General features: G+C 48.3%; 2 protein-coding genes across 2 annotated transcripts; one reads left to right on the plus strand and one right to left on the minus strand.

Annotated features, from left to right (window-relative positions):
- The first annotated feature begins 195 nt into the window (after window positions 1–195).
- On the plus strand, window positions 196–1,490 carry LOC147958614 (uncharacterized). Its single transcript, XM_087532215.1, has 3 exons — window positions 196–527; window positions 624–1,383; window positions 1,470–1,490. Exons 1-3 carry the CDS (start codon window positions 196–198, stop codon window positions 1,488–1,490), a joined length of 1,113 nt encoding a protein of 370 aa, XP_087388341.1.
- An 8,325-nt stretch (window positions 1,491–9,815) lies between these two features.
- Window positions 9,816–17,317, minus strand: LOC125521027 (Leucine-rich receptor-like protein kinase family protein). The gene is made up of 27 exons (XM_048686080.2): window positions 16,922–17,317; window positions 15,898–16,027; window positions 15,707–15,778; window positions 15,539–15,610; window positions 15,382–15,453; window positions 15,203–15,274; window positions 15,052–15,123; window positions 14,863–14,934; window positions 14,709–14,780; window positions 14,558–14,626; window positions 14,399–14,470; window positions 14,243–14,314; window positions 14,092–14,163; window positions 13,934–14,005; window positions 13,768–13,839; window positions 13,621–13,692; window positions 13,375–13,446; window positions 13,224–13,295; window positions 13,078–13,149; window positions 12,922–12,993; window positions 12,738–12,806; window positions 12,591–12,662; window positions 12,434–12,504; window positions 12,212–12,340; window positions 11,646–11,993; window positions 11,023–11,396; window positions 9,816–10,495 (listed from the first exon to the last, which is right to left on the minus strand). Exons 1-27 carry the CDS (start codon window positions 17,004–17,006, stop codon window positions 10,133–10,135), a joined length of 2,934 nt encoding a protein of 977 aa, XP_048542037.2. The 5' UTR covers window positions 17,007–17,317; the 3' UTR covers window positions 9,816–10,132.
- Between the last annotated feature and the right edge of the window lie 2,737 nt (window positions 17,318–20,054).

Consider the following 20,054-nt stretch of genomic DNA (forward strand, 5'->3'; position numbering starts at 1 on the left):
TTTGACACTTTTACCGTTATGCAATGTCTTGGCCCATCTTATGATGGGTACTACTACTTGCCGGCAACGGATACGAGGGGTGGGATCCTTTTAGCTTGGAATGCGGCGTTGATCAACATTACGAACTGTGTTAGAGACACACATTGCATCACAGGGTACATCTCTCCGCTCGATGGTATGCCTTGGTGGCTAACAATGGTCTATGGACCGCAGGAGGATCAGGAAAAGTTGTTGTTCCTCGAGGAGCTCGCAGCGAGGAGGGAGCTGTGCCCGGGTCCCTGGATGATCATCGGTGACTTTAATATGATACTCCAAGCCTCAAACAAGAATAACTCGCTTCTGGATAGGAGGATGATGCATAGATTCCGCCAGTTTGTCGATGGCAATGGGCTCAAGGAGTTGTATATGCACGGGCGGGCATTTACATGGAGCAACGAAAGAGAGGTCCCCACGCTCACAAAAATTGATAAGGCGCTTGTCTTGGTGGACTGGGAGCTTGCTTATCTGGACTGCTTGCTCCAAGCTATGTCAATGTCGACCTCGGATCACTGCCCTCTGCACCTTGCCTTGAACGAGCACATACACCTGCAGTGACGCTTTCGATTTGAGGTGTTTTGGACTAGACTTGACGGCTTTGAAGATGCGGTCGGGGAGGCTTGGGTCTGTGAACCCAACATACATGATCCCTTCAAATGGCTCGACGCGCTACTCAGGAACGCTGCTCGGTATCTAACTACTTGGGGACAAAAGAGGATTGGCAACGTCAAGCTACAAATTGTGATGGCTAACTGGATCATCTTCCAGCTTGACGTGGCGCAGGAACGGCGTTTGCTCTCGGATGGGGGGAGGTGGTTGCGCAAAACGCTTAAGCTTGTGGTGTTAGGCCTGGCCTCGCTTGAAGGCACGATTGCTAGGCAAAGATCGCGCATAAGATGGTTACAGGAGGGTGATGCCAGTACCAAGCTGTTTCACCTCGTGGCTAATGGAAGGAAGACGAAAAACTTTATCCCGGCAATACTGCATGATGGCAATACGATCACGGACCAGCTCGGCAAGGAGCAAATCTTCTTCCAAACATACAAAGACTTGCTGGGCACGGCGAGAGCGCGGGAGAACACAATCGACCTGGACTTCCTCGAGATCCCGCGTATAAATTTGATGGACCAGGACGAGTTGTTTACGGAGGATGAGGTGTGGGCCACGGTCAAGGAGATGCCTGCAGATCGCGCACCATGGCCGGACGGTTTCATTGGCCTTCTCTTCCAAAAGGCCTGGAGTATCATCAAAGGCGATCTGTTGGCGGCCCTCCACCATTTATTTCTTGGTGATGGTCGCGGGTTTGGAAGGCTAAATCAGGCTCTTATCACACTTATTCCCAAAAAGGTCGGTGCGTGCCGTGTGGGAGACTTCCGACCCATTAGCCTGGTCCACAGCCTGCCCAAGATAGGCTCTAAGCTTCTCGCTAACAGATTGCGACCGCGTATGAATGAGCTCGTCCAAGCAAATCAATCGGCGTTCATCAAGGGGAGGAACCTTCACGACAACTTCATGCTCGTCAGACAGGTGGCTCGCTCACTCCATCGCAGAAAAGCAAAGGGAGTCATGCTAAAGTTGGACATCTCGCGTGCGTTTGACACTCTGTCTTGGCCGTTCCTTTTTGAGGTCCTTTGCGCCAAAGGATTCTCGGATACTTGGCTATCTTGGATAGCGACATTACTCTCCACGGCCTCTTCTCGAGTGGTGGTTAATGGTCACGCGGGACAGAAATTTGCACACGCTCAAGGGCTTCGGCAGGGAGACCCGGTCTCGCCACTTTGTTTGTTATCGCCATGGATGTCCTTACATCCCTCATCACTAAAGCCCAAGAGCGTGGTGTGTTGAGTAGAATGCCAGGCTGCACCCCCATGCAACAGCTCTCTATTTATGCGGACGATGTTGTATTATTCGTCAGGCCCATAGTCTCGGATCTTAGGTTTGTTAAGGAGGCCCTGCACATCTTTGGGACCGCATCTGGGCTGCACATCAATTATACAAAATCCATGGCTATCATGATCATAGATGAGGATGGCGATAAGGAATTGGTTCAGGGAGCAATGTCGTGGAGCATAGAGTCCTTTCCCTGCAAGTATTTGGGGCTGGAACTCTCCATTTGGCAGCTGACGCGCTCTGAATGGCAACCGGTAGTGGACAATGTGCTTAACTTCATGCCTGGATGGCAGAAAGGTTTAATCACTAGAGCTGGACGGCTGGTGCTTGTGCATGATGTGGTGATGGCACACCCCACCCACCATCTTATCGTTGCGGATGCCCCCAAGTGGGCTATAGAGCAAGTGAACAAACGTTGCAGAGCGTTCTTTTGGGACAGATCAGAGGAAATTCATGGAGGGAAGTGTCTAGTTGCCTGGCAAAGAGTGTGCAAGCCAAAGGAGCTAGGTGGCCTTGGGCTTCTCGACCTAAACCGCCAAGGCTTGGCTTTAAGATTGCGTTGGGAGTGGCTTAGACGCACGGATTCAGGCAGACCGTGGCATGGAATCCCGCTGGCCAATGATCCGCAAGTTCAGTCGGCTTTTGACAGCTTGGTCCATTGGAAACTTGGGGACGGCCATAAGGTGTTGTTTTGGAAAGACATATGGATGAGAGGTGCGACAGCCAGGGAGATTGCTCCGAACATCTGGGGAAAGGTACGAACACAAACTGTGAACAAGCGGACAGTGCATGATGGATTGCTCAACCAGCGCTAGGCCACAGACATCTCCAGTGAGCTCTCCACGGATGAGCTAGTTCAATTGATCAGCCTCTGGGAGATTGCTATTACGGCGCAGCTTACTCCTACCGAGCGGGATGAGGCTGTTTGGCCCTAGAACTCCAAGCAGGTGTACACTTCGGCCTCCGCTTACCAAATGCTCTTCAAGGGTGCGATCAGTGTGACCTATGCGCAATGGATTTGGAAGTGTTGGGCACCTCTCACCTGCAAGATCTTCATATGGCTCGCTATGCAACATAGAATATGGACATCCGATAGGAGGCTGCGGCATGGGCTGCAAGATAGCCCCTCACCATGTTATCTTTGTGGCCAGGAGGAGGATGACGTTGATCATCTTCTGATCCAGTGCGTTTACTCGCGTCAAGTATGGCACAACATTCTTTCCAGCACAAGGGCTGCCTCGGCCCTAGCACCGGTGGTGAGCGATAATTTGGAATCGTGGTGGGGCAGTACCCGAAAATGGCTTGATAAGGTGACACGCAAAGCTTTTGATAGCTTGGTGATGCTAGTGTGCTGGCAACTATGGAAGCAAAGGAATGAACGGGTTTTCCGCTCGGTGGCCACACCCATCTCGGTGGCTGATCTTGTAAACAGGATTCTTTGTGAGGAGTTAACGTAGTGTGTGGAGTTGGAGTTCTAGCGTGTCCTCGATCAGCTTGTGATCTTTGGTTGTGCATCACAAACTCTTGTACATTGTTTTCTCTCTCTTATATAAAGCTAAGGTACGCAGGTAGTACATGCCCGATATGCTAGGGTTTCAGGAGTCTGGCGACCATGGGGCCCCGCCCTCGCCACCACCGCCGCCACCGCCGTCCGGCTTTGGCCTGCCGGTGGTCGGCACCGTTGCCGCATGTGTGCCTCCGTGCCATGGTGGCCCTGTTGCGGCTGTGTCCGCTCCCGCATTGCTCGGCCCTCAGGGCGGAAGCGATCCCGCTGTCTACTGCTATGGAACGACCCAGTCTAGATTTCCACCTAGTTCATGCTATGAGTCCGGGATGGATTCGCTCTACAGCTCCTCTGCCAAGATACTTCCTGTAGATGGATTCAAATCAAGCCCAAGGGGCGGTCCGGGGAGGCACCTGAAATTATGTGATTCGCCTGATCGATCCCTTCCCCAGATGCTGCAGAAGCCGCTGCGCTCCACTGCACGGCTGATCTCGTCGTCGGCGCGAACCTTTGGTAAGCTGTCAGTGAATGTGAAGGTGTACTCGAAGGGCGGTGGGGGCGATCATGGGGCTCCCTTCACGGATGCTGCCCGCCGGAAGCCGTCCGGCGAGGGAACCGAAGCACTCCTGGCGGCAAACCCCGACGCGCGCGCGCTCATTGTTGCGAACATGAGGATATTGTCAGATTCTCCTAAGGCACAAGAAGCAGTGTTGATATTTGCAGAAGGGGCTACTGGAGGTGATATGAAGAGGGGAAGGGTGGACGAGAACGTGCAGATGGACGCAGAGATTAGGGACCAGCAGACACAAATGGAAGCGACCGGCCACGGGGCTGCCGGCAACCTGACGGGGACGCGTGTTGCACCCCATCAGGAGCAATGATAGGCCTGAGTTGGAACTGCCGAGGAATCGGAGGCGCCTCGACAGTTCATGATCTCACCGGCCTCGTTCGAACTCACCGCCCACAGTTTGTGTTTTTGTGTGAAACTAGGCAAGAATCTGAAAGAGTTCGTCGTTTGTGTCATCGCTTAGGTCTGCGTGGCTTTTGCGGTGTCGATAATGAAGGTCGGAGTGGTGGTTTAGCTCTTTTATGGAATGATCAGTTATCAGTTGAGATTAAAGATAAGGACAATAGAATGATTGATGCTTATGTTCGTGCCTCTCCGTCTAATCCTGAGTGGCATCTTACTTGTGTTTATGGGGAACCCCGTACTGAAAACCGGCATCGGATGTGGTCCATAATCTCAGACCTGCATGCGAACAGTAACCTTCCATGGATGCTCAAGGGGGATTTTAATGAGGCCTTATGGCAATGTGAGCATTTGTCTGCAACTCCTCGACCGGCCAATCAGATAGCTACTTTTCGGGAAGTGGTGCCAGATTGTGAACTGCATGACCTTGGTTTTTCTGGGGCACCGTTCACGTATGATAATAAGAGGAGAGGTGGAGCTAATGTGAAAGTAAGATTGGACAGGGCCTTGGCTGATGAGAGATGGCGAGATATCTTCTCTGATGCTCACGTGGTACACCTAGTATCGCCGTGCTCGGATCACTTGCCAATTTTAGTGCACATGCAAAGGGAAGAGCGCACCCCGGTGCATCGGCGAACAAGCCAATATGAGATACTCTGGGAACGTGATGGAGAGCTACCTGAGCTAGTGGAGAAAGTGTGGGCAGCCACCCAGACTAATGGCAATCTAGCATCTATTACGGCTGGTCTGCATGCAGTCATGCAAAATCTACAAGGTTGGAGCTGAAGGAGATTTGGTAATGTAATGCGTAGGAAACTGGATCATCTGTTGCAAACTGATGGTGACCAACATGAAATAAGAAAATTGTCTGATAACATGAACGAGCTGCTCTACCAGGAAGAACTCATCTAGCTACAACGTTCATGCATAGATTGGCTAAAAGAGGGGGACCGTAACACCAAGTTCTTCCATAACAGATCGGTTTGGCGAGCACGCAGAAATAAAATCTCAAAACTGAAAAATGATGACGGTGTTTGGCAGTCTACTCCGTCAGTTATGGAACTAATGGCCTCATCCTTTTTTAAGGAATTATTCACGCGTGACCCATCTCTAAATGCTGATGAGATTGTTGGTCTCATAGAGAAGGTGACAGATGAGATGAATGAGACATTATGCAAGGAGTTCTCGGAGACGGAAATCGCAGATGCACTGTTCCAAATAGGACCACTGAAAGCCCCAGAACCAGATGGGTTCCCAGCTAGGTTTTATCAAAGAAATTGGGCTGTTTTAAAGGATTCTGTGGTTGCTGCGGTAAGGCTATTTTTTCACAACTGGACACATGCCATCCGAAACAAATGCAACCGCTATTGTCTTGATCCCCAAGTCTGATCAACCAGAGACATTGAAGGACTTCCGGCCCATCAGTTTGTGCTCGGCGTTGTACAAGATCGTCGCCAAATGCCTGGTGAACAGACTACATCCATTGTTGGGTGATATTGTCTCCTTAAACCAGAGTGCCTTCGTTCCTGGATGTACGATGACTGATAATGCACTGGTGGCATTTGAATGTTTTCACAGTATTGAACACTGCAAGAAACAACAAGACTCCTTCTGTGCGTACAAGCTGGATCTATCAAAGGCGTATGACAGAGTTGACTGGGATTTTCTTAGAAGAACGATGCAAAGCTTGGGTTTTGCTCCCCAATGGGTTGATTGGATCATGTCCTGCGTGACCTCGGTGAGCTATTCCGTAAAATTCAATGGAACCCTACTTGATTCGTTTTCCCCAACTCGAGGTCTTCGCCAAGGTGATCCACTGTCTCCGTTTTTTGTTCTTGTTTGTTGCTGATGGTCTCTCTGCACTGATGCAACATGAAGCAACACAAGGCACAATAACTCCTCTTAAGATATGCCGGCGAGCACCAGGTATATCACACTTGTTTTTTGCCGATGATACACTTTTGTTCTTTAAAGCAGAAGTGGGGCAAGCACATAGAGTGAAGCATGTTCTGGAAGTGTATGCTAAAGGTACGGGACAAATGATAAATCCACAAAAGTGCTCAATCTTGTTCAGCCCGGCATGTCGGCAAGGAATTCAGGAGGGTATTAGGAGTATCTTGCAAGTCACACAAACCGCCTTCGAAGCCAAATATCTTGGCCTACCAACACCTGATGGCAGGATGAGCAAAGGAAACTAAAGAGCCTACAGGAGAAGCTAGCAAAGAGCCTAATGGAATGGGGTGATAATCATCTATCCATGGCCGGGAAGGAGATAAAAATCAAAGCTGTGGCGCAAGCACTACCGGTGTATATTATGAGTGTCTTCAAACTCCCAGTTGGCCTATGCGATGATTTAACACAGATGATCCGTCGGTATTGATGGGGAGCAGAGAAAGGAAAACGCAAGACCCACTGGGTCAGTTGGGACAGCATGCTACGGCCTAAAGGAAGAGGTGGTATGGGCTTCAATGATCTTCGGTTGTTTAATCAATCTCTGTTAGCACGTCAAGCATGGCGTCTCATAGAATTTCCGGATAGCCTTTGTGCTCAGGTTCTCCGTGCGAAGTACTACCCGTCTGGCAATATTACAGATACAGTTTTTACAGGTAATGGGTCAAGCACTTGGCTGGCTATTGAACATGGCTTGGAACTGGTAAAGCAAGGGTATATATGGCGTGTCGGAAATGGAGCAAACATCAGAATATGGCGCGACCCCTGGATCCCAAATGGTGCACCTTTCAAACCGATCACGCCTAAGCGCCGCTGCAGACTCAAATGGGTGGCCGAACTTCTGAACGCGGATGGCACATGGAATGTTCCAATCCTCAGGCAACACTTTTTCCCAATAGACATCACAAATATACTGAAAATCAAGGCATCTAAGCGGTTAGGGGATGATGTTATCGCATGGCAACCAGACAAACATGGGCGTTTCTCAGTCCGCTCAGCGTATAACATGATCAGAGATAATATCATGGCCCGGCAGTGTGTCGGTGAGTCTAGCACAAGACCTGATGGATTCAGACCAGCATGGAACCTCCTGTGGAAATGTGGAGCACCACCTAAAGTACGTATCTTTGCTTGGAAAGCTGTGCGCGAAGCATTAGCCACTCGAAGCAACATGTAGCGTAGGCACATGGAACCTGATGGTATATGCACGATCTGTGGGCTAGAGGAAGAGACGACACACCATGCACTCCTACGATGTCCTCATGCTAGGCACCTATGGGATGCAATGAAATCTGTGTGGGATCTCCCATCAGATGAAGCACTATGGAACTCTGAACCTGATTGGTTGCTCATGTTAATCCAGCAGCTCAATGACACACAATGCATGCTCCTTCTCATGGTACTTTGGCGGGTGTGGCATGTGCACAATGAGGTAACACATGACAAGCCATTGATTCCTGTTGAAGCTTCCAAGAAATTCTTGTGTGGGTATGCAGACCACCTACTAATGATCACACACTATCCACACGCTGATTTCACTAAAGGCAAGGTTCCTGCTAACCTCAATGCAAATACCACAACAATAGTTCATACCGTGACCCATTCAAAACCTGAAGTTAAATGGGAACCCCCACCAGCAGGACATGTGAAGCTTAATTTTGATGGCTCATTTGTGGCAGAAAATGGTGCTGCGGGTGCCGAAATGATTCTACGGGACCATGAAGGGCAGGTTATCTTTACTGCCTGCAGATGGCTGTTTGATTGCGAGGGACCCCTAGAAGCAGAACTAGCAGCTTGTGAGGAAGGTCTCCGTCTAGCTCTGCATTGGTCTCAAGCCCCGCTTTAGGTTGAGACGGACTGTGCCGAGATCATCACCCTTGTAAAAGCTGGGCGGGGTGATCGATCCAGAAATATGCACCAAGTTACTGAGATAGTGCATCTGCTCAACGAACGCCACACTGAAATCCATAAAATTAGTCATGGGCAAAATAAAGCTGGGCATGCAATGGCGGCAATTGGTCGTGGACAACATCGCACAGCTTGTTGGCTTGCAAATGCTCCCCAGGAGATTAGCGTTATCATTACTGATGATTGTAAAACTGTCATTGCTTAAGTAATGAAATGTTTTCTCCCCGCAAAAAAAATTTAAAGCTAAGGTACGCAATTTGTGTACTCTCGGAAAAAAAACCGCCCGGGCACCGCCGCACCGGGCCAGCCCCCGAGCCTGATCAGATGCGCCCCGAACACGACGGTTACCGCAATCCATCGCCATCTCATCGTCCCACCGCTACTCCACCCTGCCCTACCAGGCTACCACCACCATCTCCACGGCGTCGGCTCTCTCCCCGCGGCCCGATACATCCCCACGTACCCAGGCCCCAGCCGAGTTCAGTTCCAGTACCGGCGCTCACGAGACCCGCGCCGCATTGCCATCCCACCAGCAACGACGGCACCGCCCTGCCCCCACTTCGCCCCGCCCACTCACCCCTCCATCAATCATCAAAAATTCATGAGAAAATTCCTTATTTGACACTATCTTAAAATCTACTTCCTTATTTGACACTGGAAAAAAAAATTTCCCTATTTGACACAAGTTCTAAATTTTATTCCCTATATGACATTTCCATTCATTTTGAGCCTAAATGACATCTGAAAAGACTCTTTTGCCCCTCATGTGGTATGTGTGTAGGGGCAATAGCGCACACACGCAGCACCAGTGCGAGGACAGGAGCACACACAGAACATATACACATGCACCAACACACACGCACGCGCGCACACATGCAACAACACGCACGCGCACGTGCACACACACGCACACACACGCAGCAACACACATGCACGCGCACGCACACATGCAGCAACACACACGCACGCAGCACACACACATACACAAACACGCAGCAGCAGCACACACGCAGGCAGCACATAGGCACGCAACAGCGCACACACACACGCAGCGGCACACATGCAGCAGCAGCACACATGTGCGTGTGCATCCACACACGCAACAGCACACGCGCGCACACACACATACCGCATGAGGGACAAAATCGTCTTTTCAGGTGTCATTTAGGCTCAAAATGAACGGAAGTGTTGTATAGAGAATAAAATTTAGAACTAGTGTCAAATAGGGAAGAAAAACTTTTTCCGTGTCAAATAAGGAATCAGATTTTAAGACAGTGTCAAATAAGAAATTTTCTTTTTCACAGCGCAAGTCCGGCCCATCTCATCCCCTCCCATCGTCGGGCCCCAGCCCCGCTGCACCTTCACGCCATTAACGCCTCAGCTGACATGTTCCGGACAAAGCAAAGGCCAGCATGAGCCCCGCGACACCTGCACGGCACAGCCACGCATCAATGCCGGAGCCGGGAGAAAATCAATAGATCTCCGGTAAATGAATTAGTTCTCACACCAGGTTCTCCCCCACTGACTCAAGTAACTGAATTAGTTCTACAGCCAGCGTGAGCAGACACACAGAGGAGAGAGACATTGCTACCGACATCCTTACAAGATCAGCCAATTCACATCGTTCCAGTCCAAGAACGGTCGCAGAAAAGAAGAGAGATCCATCGAAACCTCCTACTAGGTTAGAGATAAGAGGGGGAGGAAGAGAAAGAAAATACATGGCCTTTTTACAGGGGAGAACGCCACCGATCCAGTCTCTTTCTTGGTTAACCTCCGGCACATATTTAGACAAAATGTGGGTGCTACTACTCGTCTGACTGACTACCTGCATCCCCCGCCGCCGCCTGAGTTACCAGAGCGGCGGCCTCAAAGTCCTACTCCGTGTTGTGGGAGATGGCCTGGCCGAACTTGAGGAACAGCTCCGCGTCCGACGTGCTCGACGAGTTGGCGCAGGACGACGACAGCGTGCCGGCGCCCCGCAGGCTCACGTACTCGTTGGCGTAGCTCGGGCCGGTGGGCGGCTGCGGCTGGGCGGCCTTCGGCGGCGGGTCGGGGTGCACCAGGCAGTCCAGCACGCGCACCACCTCGTGCATCGTCGGCCGGTCCGACGGCTGCTTCTTGGTGCACAGCAGCGCCAGCTGGAACACCTTCTTCACCTCGCCGAGGTCCTGGCACGTGCCGGCGATGTCCGGGTCGACCGTCTCCATCACCGCGTTGCTCGCCGTCTTCGATAGGATCTGCATCGCAACAGAACACGAAAGAAATTCATGAAATTTGTTTCCTTGGACTTCCCTTCCTAAGCAGCAGCACTGTATCCGATAACTACAGAGTGAAACTTATCCTGATATCCTGTCATAAGAATCTGGTCTGAATCAGAGGCAAGCTCAAACGCTAAATGGCAGGGGAGCAAACGAAAAGTTGACAATATTTGGTGAGTGTGACAGTGCGATTTGTAGCTTTCCATCTGCATGATTGACAACTGGGGAGACAAAAATGGCAGGCTTTAGGGGACGGAACACTGCAACCTACTATAATGGAGCTTTCAATGGCCATATGCGATGGATCAGAGCACACCACAGGTCCACAGTGCAGATAGATCTACTCACATGATAGGGTTCATGTTGCTGGTCCCCTTGGACGAACATAAAAGCCTAATGGAGTTCATCCAGCAATTATTGGCACTACCAGAATCCAAGGCTAAATAGGCTGAGGAAAATGACACATCAACCTGAAGAACTAGGAGAGTGGAAAGGCAGGTAGTTACCGAGTGATGGAGATTGCACTCGTTGTCCACGGGCTTTTTGCCCGTCAGCAGCTCGAGCAGGACGATGCCATAGCTGTAGACATCGGACTTCTCGTTGAGGCGGGAGGTGCGCGCGTACTCGGGATCAATGTAGCCAATAGTGCCCATGACATAGGTCGACGTGTGTGTTTTTGAAACACACAAACTCTTCGCAATGCCAAAGTCCGTGAGGTGTGGCTCGTAATCTTTGTCGAGGAGGATATTCTTTGATTTTACATCCCTGTGGATTATCCGCGGACTGCAGTCATGGTGAAGGTAGGCAAGGCCTTGAGCAGCACCGAGAGCGATCCGAAGGCGAGTCTCCCAATCGAGCTTTTTCTTCTTGGATTGACCTTCTAGTAGAATTAAAAAGAACAGTGTTATGATACGGTAATAGTTCTCCAACTGTTAGCAACCAATAAATAAGCAGGACTGCAAATGTGTCAAAGCATCAACTATTTTGAGAGTGACAAGTTGGTTTTCACAGCTTTGTGACAGATCAGCAAACAAAGACTATCGACATTGAAACAACGTCAGTGCTAGCTATTGATCACTTGTACTAAACCATTCTCGGCATTTGCAACGAGTTTGCAGTGCGCACTTACCATGTAAAACATCCCAGAGGCTGCCATTTTCCATGTACTCGTAGAAGAGAAGATTCCCAACAGGTGATAGGGAGTATCCTTGAAGACTCACTAAATTCCGGTGTTTGATACTGCCGACAGTCTCAAGCTCAGTTTGAAATTCCTTCAGGCTTTGCGGGTACTGGGCATACAGCTTCTTGATTGCCACCGGTCTGCAGTTCTTCAGAACACATTTATAAACTGTGCTTGATGCCCCATACCCAATGATGTATTTCTCGCTCAAGTTCTCAGTCATCCTCATTATGTCTTCATAGACATGGAGGGCCATGTTCATATTAAGTATCACTAGCTTGGGGGGCACATTGCTCACTGCAACAACATGAAGATTTATTAGAACTGACTGATACTGTTCCAGGAATCAACTATGGTCTACGAGTGGGCAGTCAAGGTAAGCCCACAAGATATTATAGTTTGGTGAGAAACATTAATGATCTCGGCATGACTTGTACGACAACATAAATCTTGCCAATAAGGTAAGTAACAGATATACTGAAACAGAAGGTTTAAAACTCCTGAAGATGCATTACCTGGTTTGCTAACAGAGACATCTTTGAAAACAGGAGGACTGTGCGGCCTGCAAACGGCTATTAAAATCATCAGGAGGATAACAAGCCCACCCAGAGCAATGCCGAGTATCGCAGCCTTCGAGATTTGTGCTGCATAGAAAATCCAGGGCAGAGATGACGGTAATTAGAAACGAAGTAAGTATATATACTTGAAAGGAATTGATAATGAAACAGTGTCTTTACGTTTCTCTTGGTGGCTGGAGGAACGGCACGAGGCAAGCCAGTATCCACAAAGGCCAGGATTACCCAAGAAGCTGAAGGAAGGGCCGGATGGTTAAACTACTGTTTCCAAATCTGGTAGTAAGAATGAAACAGTGATTGAAATGATGGAGCACTCTACCTGTCAGGCGAAAACCGTGAGAAGTTGTTGTCAGTAGGGACCACGCCAGCCAAATTATTGAATGATATATTTCTGTTCCAGGAGCAGCAAGATCATGTCAGCAAAGCCAAACATCCAAACATGCCTAAAACTTCTTTGATAACTTACAAAGTATTTAGGCTGAAGCAGTTCATCAGTGAAGAGACATCCCCAGTTATATTGTTATTTTCCAGTTTTCTGCAAGAGCGAATGATGACAGATGAATCAATGATCAATTGAAGACTACATACTGAACCTTCTACTGAATATACAGATTTAGGAAAATTATGTGACATGAAAAGCTAGAACTCACAGCAACATCAGATTTTGCAGCATTCCAAGTTCTTGAGGAATCAGACCACCAAGATGGTTGTTGGACAGATCACTGAAATAAGACCAGAGTTATTCAATAGAACGTTCAAGGAACTGATCATTGATAGAATTCACCATTAGATCACCAGGTACTTACATCTCACCGATACTCCTCAAGTTCCCAAACTCGGCAGGGATGAATCCAACAAGAGCATTCTTGCTCAGGTTACTAGAGAAAAGAGTTCCAAACATTAACATATGATGATGGAAACAAAAAAAATAATCATAATGGCAAAGACTTACAGTTTCAATAGATGCTCCAAGCTGCCGATGGCTGATGGAATTGGACCAGTAATCATGTTGCAGGATAAATCCCTGATACATGTATCTTCATTATATAGGTGACAGAAGAAAAAACAATGTTCTCAAGAACTTTTGAGATAATTGGACTTACAAGATGTCCAAATTGTTGATTCTTGAAAGCTCAATAGGAATAGGACCACTCAAATGATTTGACGACAGATTCCTGAATAAACAGGTGAACACAGGTCAATAGTGAACAAGGTTACAATATTGCAGATCAGTATGCACTATGCATATCAACCAATTTAAAATCAAAAGGGTACAATTCAGTCGACTTTATCATAGCACAATTTAAGGATGAAATCCATTATAACTTGATCTAAAAATCAGAACTTACAAAGACGTCATGCTCTCAAGTTTACACAACGAACGAGGAATGGTCCCATTTAACTTGTTGCCATGGGCATTACTGTAAAGGAGAAACAACGCATCAATATATATTTCTGAAACTGTGCGTGCTGCACAAGAGAGTTGCAATGCTTACAAGCTATTGAGATTCACACAAGAACTTATATTGTTGGGAATTGGTCCTTCTAGGCTGTTGTTTGCAAGGTTCCTGAGAAACACGAGTAACAAAACATAAGCTGCTTGTTTGATTACCACACTCAGAAAATCATTACAGATTTCAAGAATGACTTGAAAAGACTTACAAGTCATATAAGCCTGTAAGCTTTCCCAGCTCCGCTGGAATGGACCCAGTAAGTTGATTATCATTTAGTTCTCTGAATTTAGATACTTGTCAACAAAAACAGAATGCCAGATAACCTGAATTTGAATACATAAAAACAAGAAAACTGATGTCACTCACAGGTAATGAAGCGTTGACATATTCCCAAGTTCTGGTGGTATTGTCCCAGTTAACTTGTTGCCTTGCATGTATCTGCAAGCCCACGATATATCATATTATTGACCAGGAAATATTCATGTAGACAACTTTCATGCAGACAACGGAAGCTTACAGTTTCTCAGTATATGTCAAGTTTCCCAGTATCGACGGTATAGGGCCAGATAGTTGGTTGTAACTCAGATCTCTGGAATGGTTAAAGGTCATATCAATTATATATATTGCACCAACAAGAAAGAATGTAGAACATAGAGCTCATCGCACGACTTACAGTACAGCAAGTGCCTGCATGAGGCCAATAACAGATGGGATAGGACCAGTGAACCTGTTCCCTTGCAAGGACCTGATATAAATGATATGCAATTTTGCAGATTAGTGTTAACTCTGTAAGGCATACGACTTAAGAGGAATGGTTGAAATAACCACATACAGTGTAGCAACTTGAAGGAAGCCAATGTTGAAAGGGATTGATCCAGTCAAATGATTGTAAGATAAATCCCTACCATTGCAAAATGTTAGAAAAACTTAAAAAATTGAAGAAATTGACATAATTTCAAAGGGGCAAGAGCGTAAATACGTACAAGACCTGAAAGCTAGTACAGTTCCCAATGGTGTCTGGTATCTCCCCAGTCAGGCTATTGTTCTTCACGTCACTGGTCAAGTGAGTGTAGTGTTAGCGCCAGAAACAGGATACACGACGCAATGCGGTTCAACATACGTAAGCAGCATACTTACAAGTACCAAAGGCCGGTCAACTGGCACATATCAGGGGAGAGGGTTCCTTCCAATTGGTTGCCGCGCAAACCCCTAAGCACGATCAACTCGATTTAGCCAAATGGAAAGAGAAAAAACAGCATTGGATAGTAGTGCTGCAGTATTAGCACTAGAACCAATCTTTGTATGGCACAGAAATTCAAGACTTACAAGTATTGAAGAACCTCATTCCAATAGATTAGCCTTGGTATCTCCCCACTCAGTTTGTTTTGTGCCAAGTCCCTAGGGTGCATGCACATAAAATTAGAGATTCTGAAAACACCCAGCAGATCCACAACATATGAACCAAGCTGCAACTTACAGAATCTTCAAATTTGGGAGCTGCGACAGCGTCGACGGGATCGCGCCGACCAGCTGGTTGTTCTTCAATATCCTAGGAAATCACACGGGCCACACAACATAATCACTCACAACATTCAAAGGACTTGCTGCTTACTAGTAGTAGGACGAGATGTACATTTCAGCAAAAACAGAGCTTACAAGGTTTCGAGGTGCTTGAGCTTGGACACCGAGAATGGTATGTCGCCATCCAAGTTGTTGAAGGACAAATCCCTAGTAGATGAGGAACAAACGTCAAATCATGAGCAGTTTCCCAGACCCAAACTTTGAACATCCATTTTTTTAAGAGACCACTCACAGCGTCTTAATCGACGAGCAATCCCCAATCTCGTCCGGGATCTGGCCGGTCAGCCCATTCGACTTCAGATCACTGCACGCCCAAATCCAACAGGTTATTAGTACCAACACAGGCCAAGCAAGAAAAACAAAAGCTGAACGACGGCGAGCAGGAGCGGCATTTCCGTACATCGAGACGAGGCTCTTCAGGGCGCCGACGGCCGGAGAGATTTCGCCCTCGAGGTTGAGCCCGGAGAGGTTGCTGCAAGGCATTGGATGAAAACACGGCGTCAGCGACCGGAGACACCGCGGTGGCGCGGCGGGGGGGCAAAAGGGGCGGAGAGTTTAAACGGGGCGGCCGGCGGGCGGTGTGAATCTTACAGCGCGGCGACGGCGAAGGTGACGTTGTCGCAGAGGACGCCGCGCCAGGAGCAGTGGTCGTCGCCGGACCAGTCGTAGAGCACGTTGCCGACGTTGCGGAACGACTTCTTCACCTCCAGCAGCGCCGCCCCTGGAGGACGAGACGGTGTAAAACCATTAACCATAGCAGCATTAGCAGAAGAAAATGGCCGCAAAAACAGATTAAATGAAGATCACAACAAAAGGCGGAGCTGCCCCGAAAAACAAGATCACCGTATTTGGTTAGAAAAGAAAAAACAGCGAAAAAAGATGAGCTGCCCAAGATGGTAGCAATGATCTTTCTTCGTCTTCACGGCAAGAAAAGCTTCTCGGCTCGGCACAATACTACAAGAACATGGGATTTGGAAAGGGAGAAAACAGGGCCGCGCCGAGGAATAAAGCGAGGGGTACTAGGATTATTCCCGGTGGTTAGCAATGTGCTTGTCAGTCCGGCCAAGAACATTGTGCCGCAAAACAAGCACATATATAAAGGCCAGAGGAAAGCAAGCTCGTGCTAGTACACATCTGAACGACTCTTGTACCACAGAGAGTGCAAGATTAGCGCGTGTTCAAACTCCAAACCATCCGTTTTGAAACAGAATAAGGCAGAGGAAAAGGCAGCTTGGAACAGGGTAGTGGATAGAGCAGAGCAGGAAGAAGATCCATCTCGGTTCGAAACACCTGGTGAACTATGCTGCTAGCCCGTGGCTACCGCTCCGAAATAGTAGCGGCATCAAAAAAGGGAAGAGACGGTGGGAGGAGGAGGAGGGGGCGCCACTCGCCGGGATTAGTATAGGACTGTTAGGCCTGGGTTACGGCAATAAAAAATGCGGCCGAAGCAGCGGAGGATCCCCGGATGCCTCCCAAAAGCTCGTAGAAGTCCTTGCAGCGCTAATAAAATACTGGTCCTAACCGAACCAAATCCCCCTGATCGAGCCTCCGCTCCCCGGCCCGGCGCCCAGCCCGAGCAATAAAGAAGGAAGATGCCGACGGGAAAGGAACCAACCGTCGTCCGCGGCGGCGCCGGCCGCGAGGAGGAGGAGGAGCGAGGCAATGAGCGCGCCGTACGCCGCCGCCGCCGTCGCCGCCATGGCCGGTGGTGCGAAGGTGCGAAGAGTCACCGTCCGGGCAGTGGCATTTACGGGGGAGATGCCGGGAGAGAAGAGGAGAGGTACGGCGTGCGAAGCTCGCGTGGCGCTGTTGCAACTGGTGGGCAGCGGAGTGAAGTGCGCCTTAATGGGGGAGGGGGGAGTGAGTTCCCGGTTGGTTTCTCGGGCTCCGCTTTGGCTGGCGAGCGAGGGAGAGAGGGAGCACTGGCTCGCTCGCTGCTCGCTGCTCGCTGCGGCTGCCGGCTCAGTGACAGCGAGTAGCCGTATGGCGGGGGGGTGGAGTGGCAGGGCTAGCTAGTTGTATGCGCGGGTAGGAGTACTGGCGCTAGCTCGGAGCTCTAGGGAGGTTCCTTGTGGGGGTGGTGGAGAGAGAGGAGGGACGGGGGATGGACACTGAGAGGTCACGTCGCTGTCGCCGTCGTCGTTTTTTCTCTCTCTGTCTGGTTGGTCTAGCTAGAGGAGTAGGACTCGAGTCGCACAGTGGGGGGGTGTGGCGCCGTGGTGGAGCTCCTCCATGACATGTGGGGCCCGGCGGATCAATGCTCGCCGGGGTAAATCCTGCAAACCGGGGCCCGCAGCATCACTGGGGTGAAACTAGAGGTACTAATAATTTCAGCATTTTAAAAAAACAGAGAGGATAGGGGAAAACGGATGATTGAAATGCCATGTCCATTTGAAATTCTAGAGGATTTTGATTCGTTTAGTTGTGTTCTCCGATAAACTGAATGCTCCTTTCAAGAATTTTGAGTGAATGGCAAATTTTATATGAAATGTATTGCAAAATGAAATCATATGGAAACTACATATACTTAGGATCCAGCCCCCCCCCCCCCCCACTCCGCCCCCTTTATGTGTCAAAAACAATCTTATATTATATGACGTAGGGAGTAGAACCGAAAAGGTTTATATAGACATATAAAAATGCAAAATAGTACTCCTTCCGTCCTAAAATTTAAGATCACATGGCATGCCAACCAAACAGCAATCATTCGAGCAAACGAGCAGCCAAATAATATCTTTGTCTCGAGATCCTCTTGGACATACGAATCAAAATGAATATTTGGATATTTTCCTCCTTTCCGAGAAAAAAAACTCGAGATCCACTACACAGGTAGCACTTATCCAAATCTCCGACTATATGCCTTACCATAATAAATCTCTCGCCATCCGACCTATCAGTGCCTCATACACTACCCTTTATCTACTTATAATCGCCGCGGTCATCCCCTTTCCCCTTTGTTTTGCCTATATGGTAACCATTTTAACACATATAGTTTACACACTTGCATATCGACCCATTCTCTCGCACGGAGCGACTAAACCACCTATATAACTCTGCTCCCACGACCATTGTGCTAGTATGTATACTCTTTCGCCCTTGATAGGTTCTCCCAAAGTGAAAATGATCGCCCCAACATGACTCTTCACCTTGGATCTCTAAACTCACCTCGCGATCTCCTTGTGCCACCTCCTGACTACCCTGCCCCCGCCGTCGACGGAGTGAAATCGCTACATGTATAGGAGTTTCATCAATGGCGACAACAAGATCACCATAGCTGAAAGGGTAAGGCAAATAGTCACTGTGTCCAATAAAGTGTCATTTTAGTCGCTCGGGTGGTTATTTCATCAGGTACACTGTGTGATGGTGTCCTGGACTAGGGGTACTAACCTAGTCGGCTCATGTTTCTTGGGATTGGGCCGATGGGTCCTCATTCATTCTCAAGAAGGACTTCGGAGGTTGTACGCAGGGGGCGTGATCGAGACTACATCTATCGAAGACTTGTCGTATACACCAAGATTTCTCCTGCCGCCCATTACCTCGATACCGACCCTGTGACCCTAGATAACCCACCTGGCGTATTATAATCCAAGGGGTTTAGCCCGTAGGGGGGACATCAATGCAATATCATTCACCTAGCCATATAGTCAGACCACATTTTACGATCTCGAGGTAGATCAACTCTGTACTGGATACATCTATATCAATATAAACAAGAGCAGAACGTTGGGTTTTACCTTTATTAAGAGGGCCCAAACCTGGGTAAACATCGTCTCCCTATTCATGTTACCGCCTGTCCGGAATCCATAGCTCGGGACCCCCTACCCCGAGGTCTGCCGGTTTTGACCGACATTGTGGTATAAATATACAAATATGATATCCTCTTACGTTTCCAATCAAATATATACTATTGTCCAAATTTAAATATAATTATCATAGAAGATGCATGCAAAATCTATTTTTTTACTTTTTTTGTGAACTAAAGGGGGCAATAGCAATAATAGAATCAAAGGCATAAATTTCAATGCCTATAGTGTTAATCTATCAAAGGATTCCATGCAAAAACAAAAAAAATCAAATGTTAAGGCCCTCTTCGACTTGTAGGATTTTTCAGGAATAAGAAAAACATGGCAATATAGTATGATGCCCTCTTGTGTTCTATAGGAATTCAAAGCTACGGGTATGTGGATGCAACAGTGTTTGATAGCACAAGAAAACATTTTTAAAAAATGAAAACAAAGAAATCCCATGAAGATTTTTGAGTGAATTGATTTTTTCTCCAAAATATAATAAAATGAATCCCATGGAAAAAAATTCAATGGATCCCAGTTCTTTCGTGACTCTGTGAATCGAAGGAGCCCAAGGCTGGTCATAGTGGGGAGTAACTTATACTACACTAATCTAAGAGCAACTCTAGCAGACCCTACAAAACGCCGGCCCGCAGAACGCGTTTGCAGTTCGCGCAAAACAACTTTTGCGGGGCGGCGCGGGCTGGCATAGATGCAGACCCCGCAAACGGATCCGTAAAAAAAATATTCATGGAATATGTTTTTTTACGGCTCGGCTATGCGGGTTCTGCTCGGACACCACTGTGACGACCCACAAACAGATAAATTGCAAATCTCGCATTTGACATAGGATTCCACAAACAAGTTTAAATTCAAACGACACAGACAGTTTTACGCGTAAATAGAAGCCAGGTTCATTACGGCTAACGCAAAAAAGGGCCCTGCAAAAGGTTTGCGCCCATG

This window comes from Triticum urartu, chromosome 7A (genome assembly GCF_056163025.1).
Source record: "Triticum urartu cultivar PI428250 chromosome 7A, HENAU_Tu73, whole genome shotgun sequence".
NCBI classification, from domain to species: domain Eukaryota; kingdom Viridiplantae; phylum Streptophyta; class Magnoliopsida; order Poales; family Poaceae; genus Triticum; species Triticum urartu.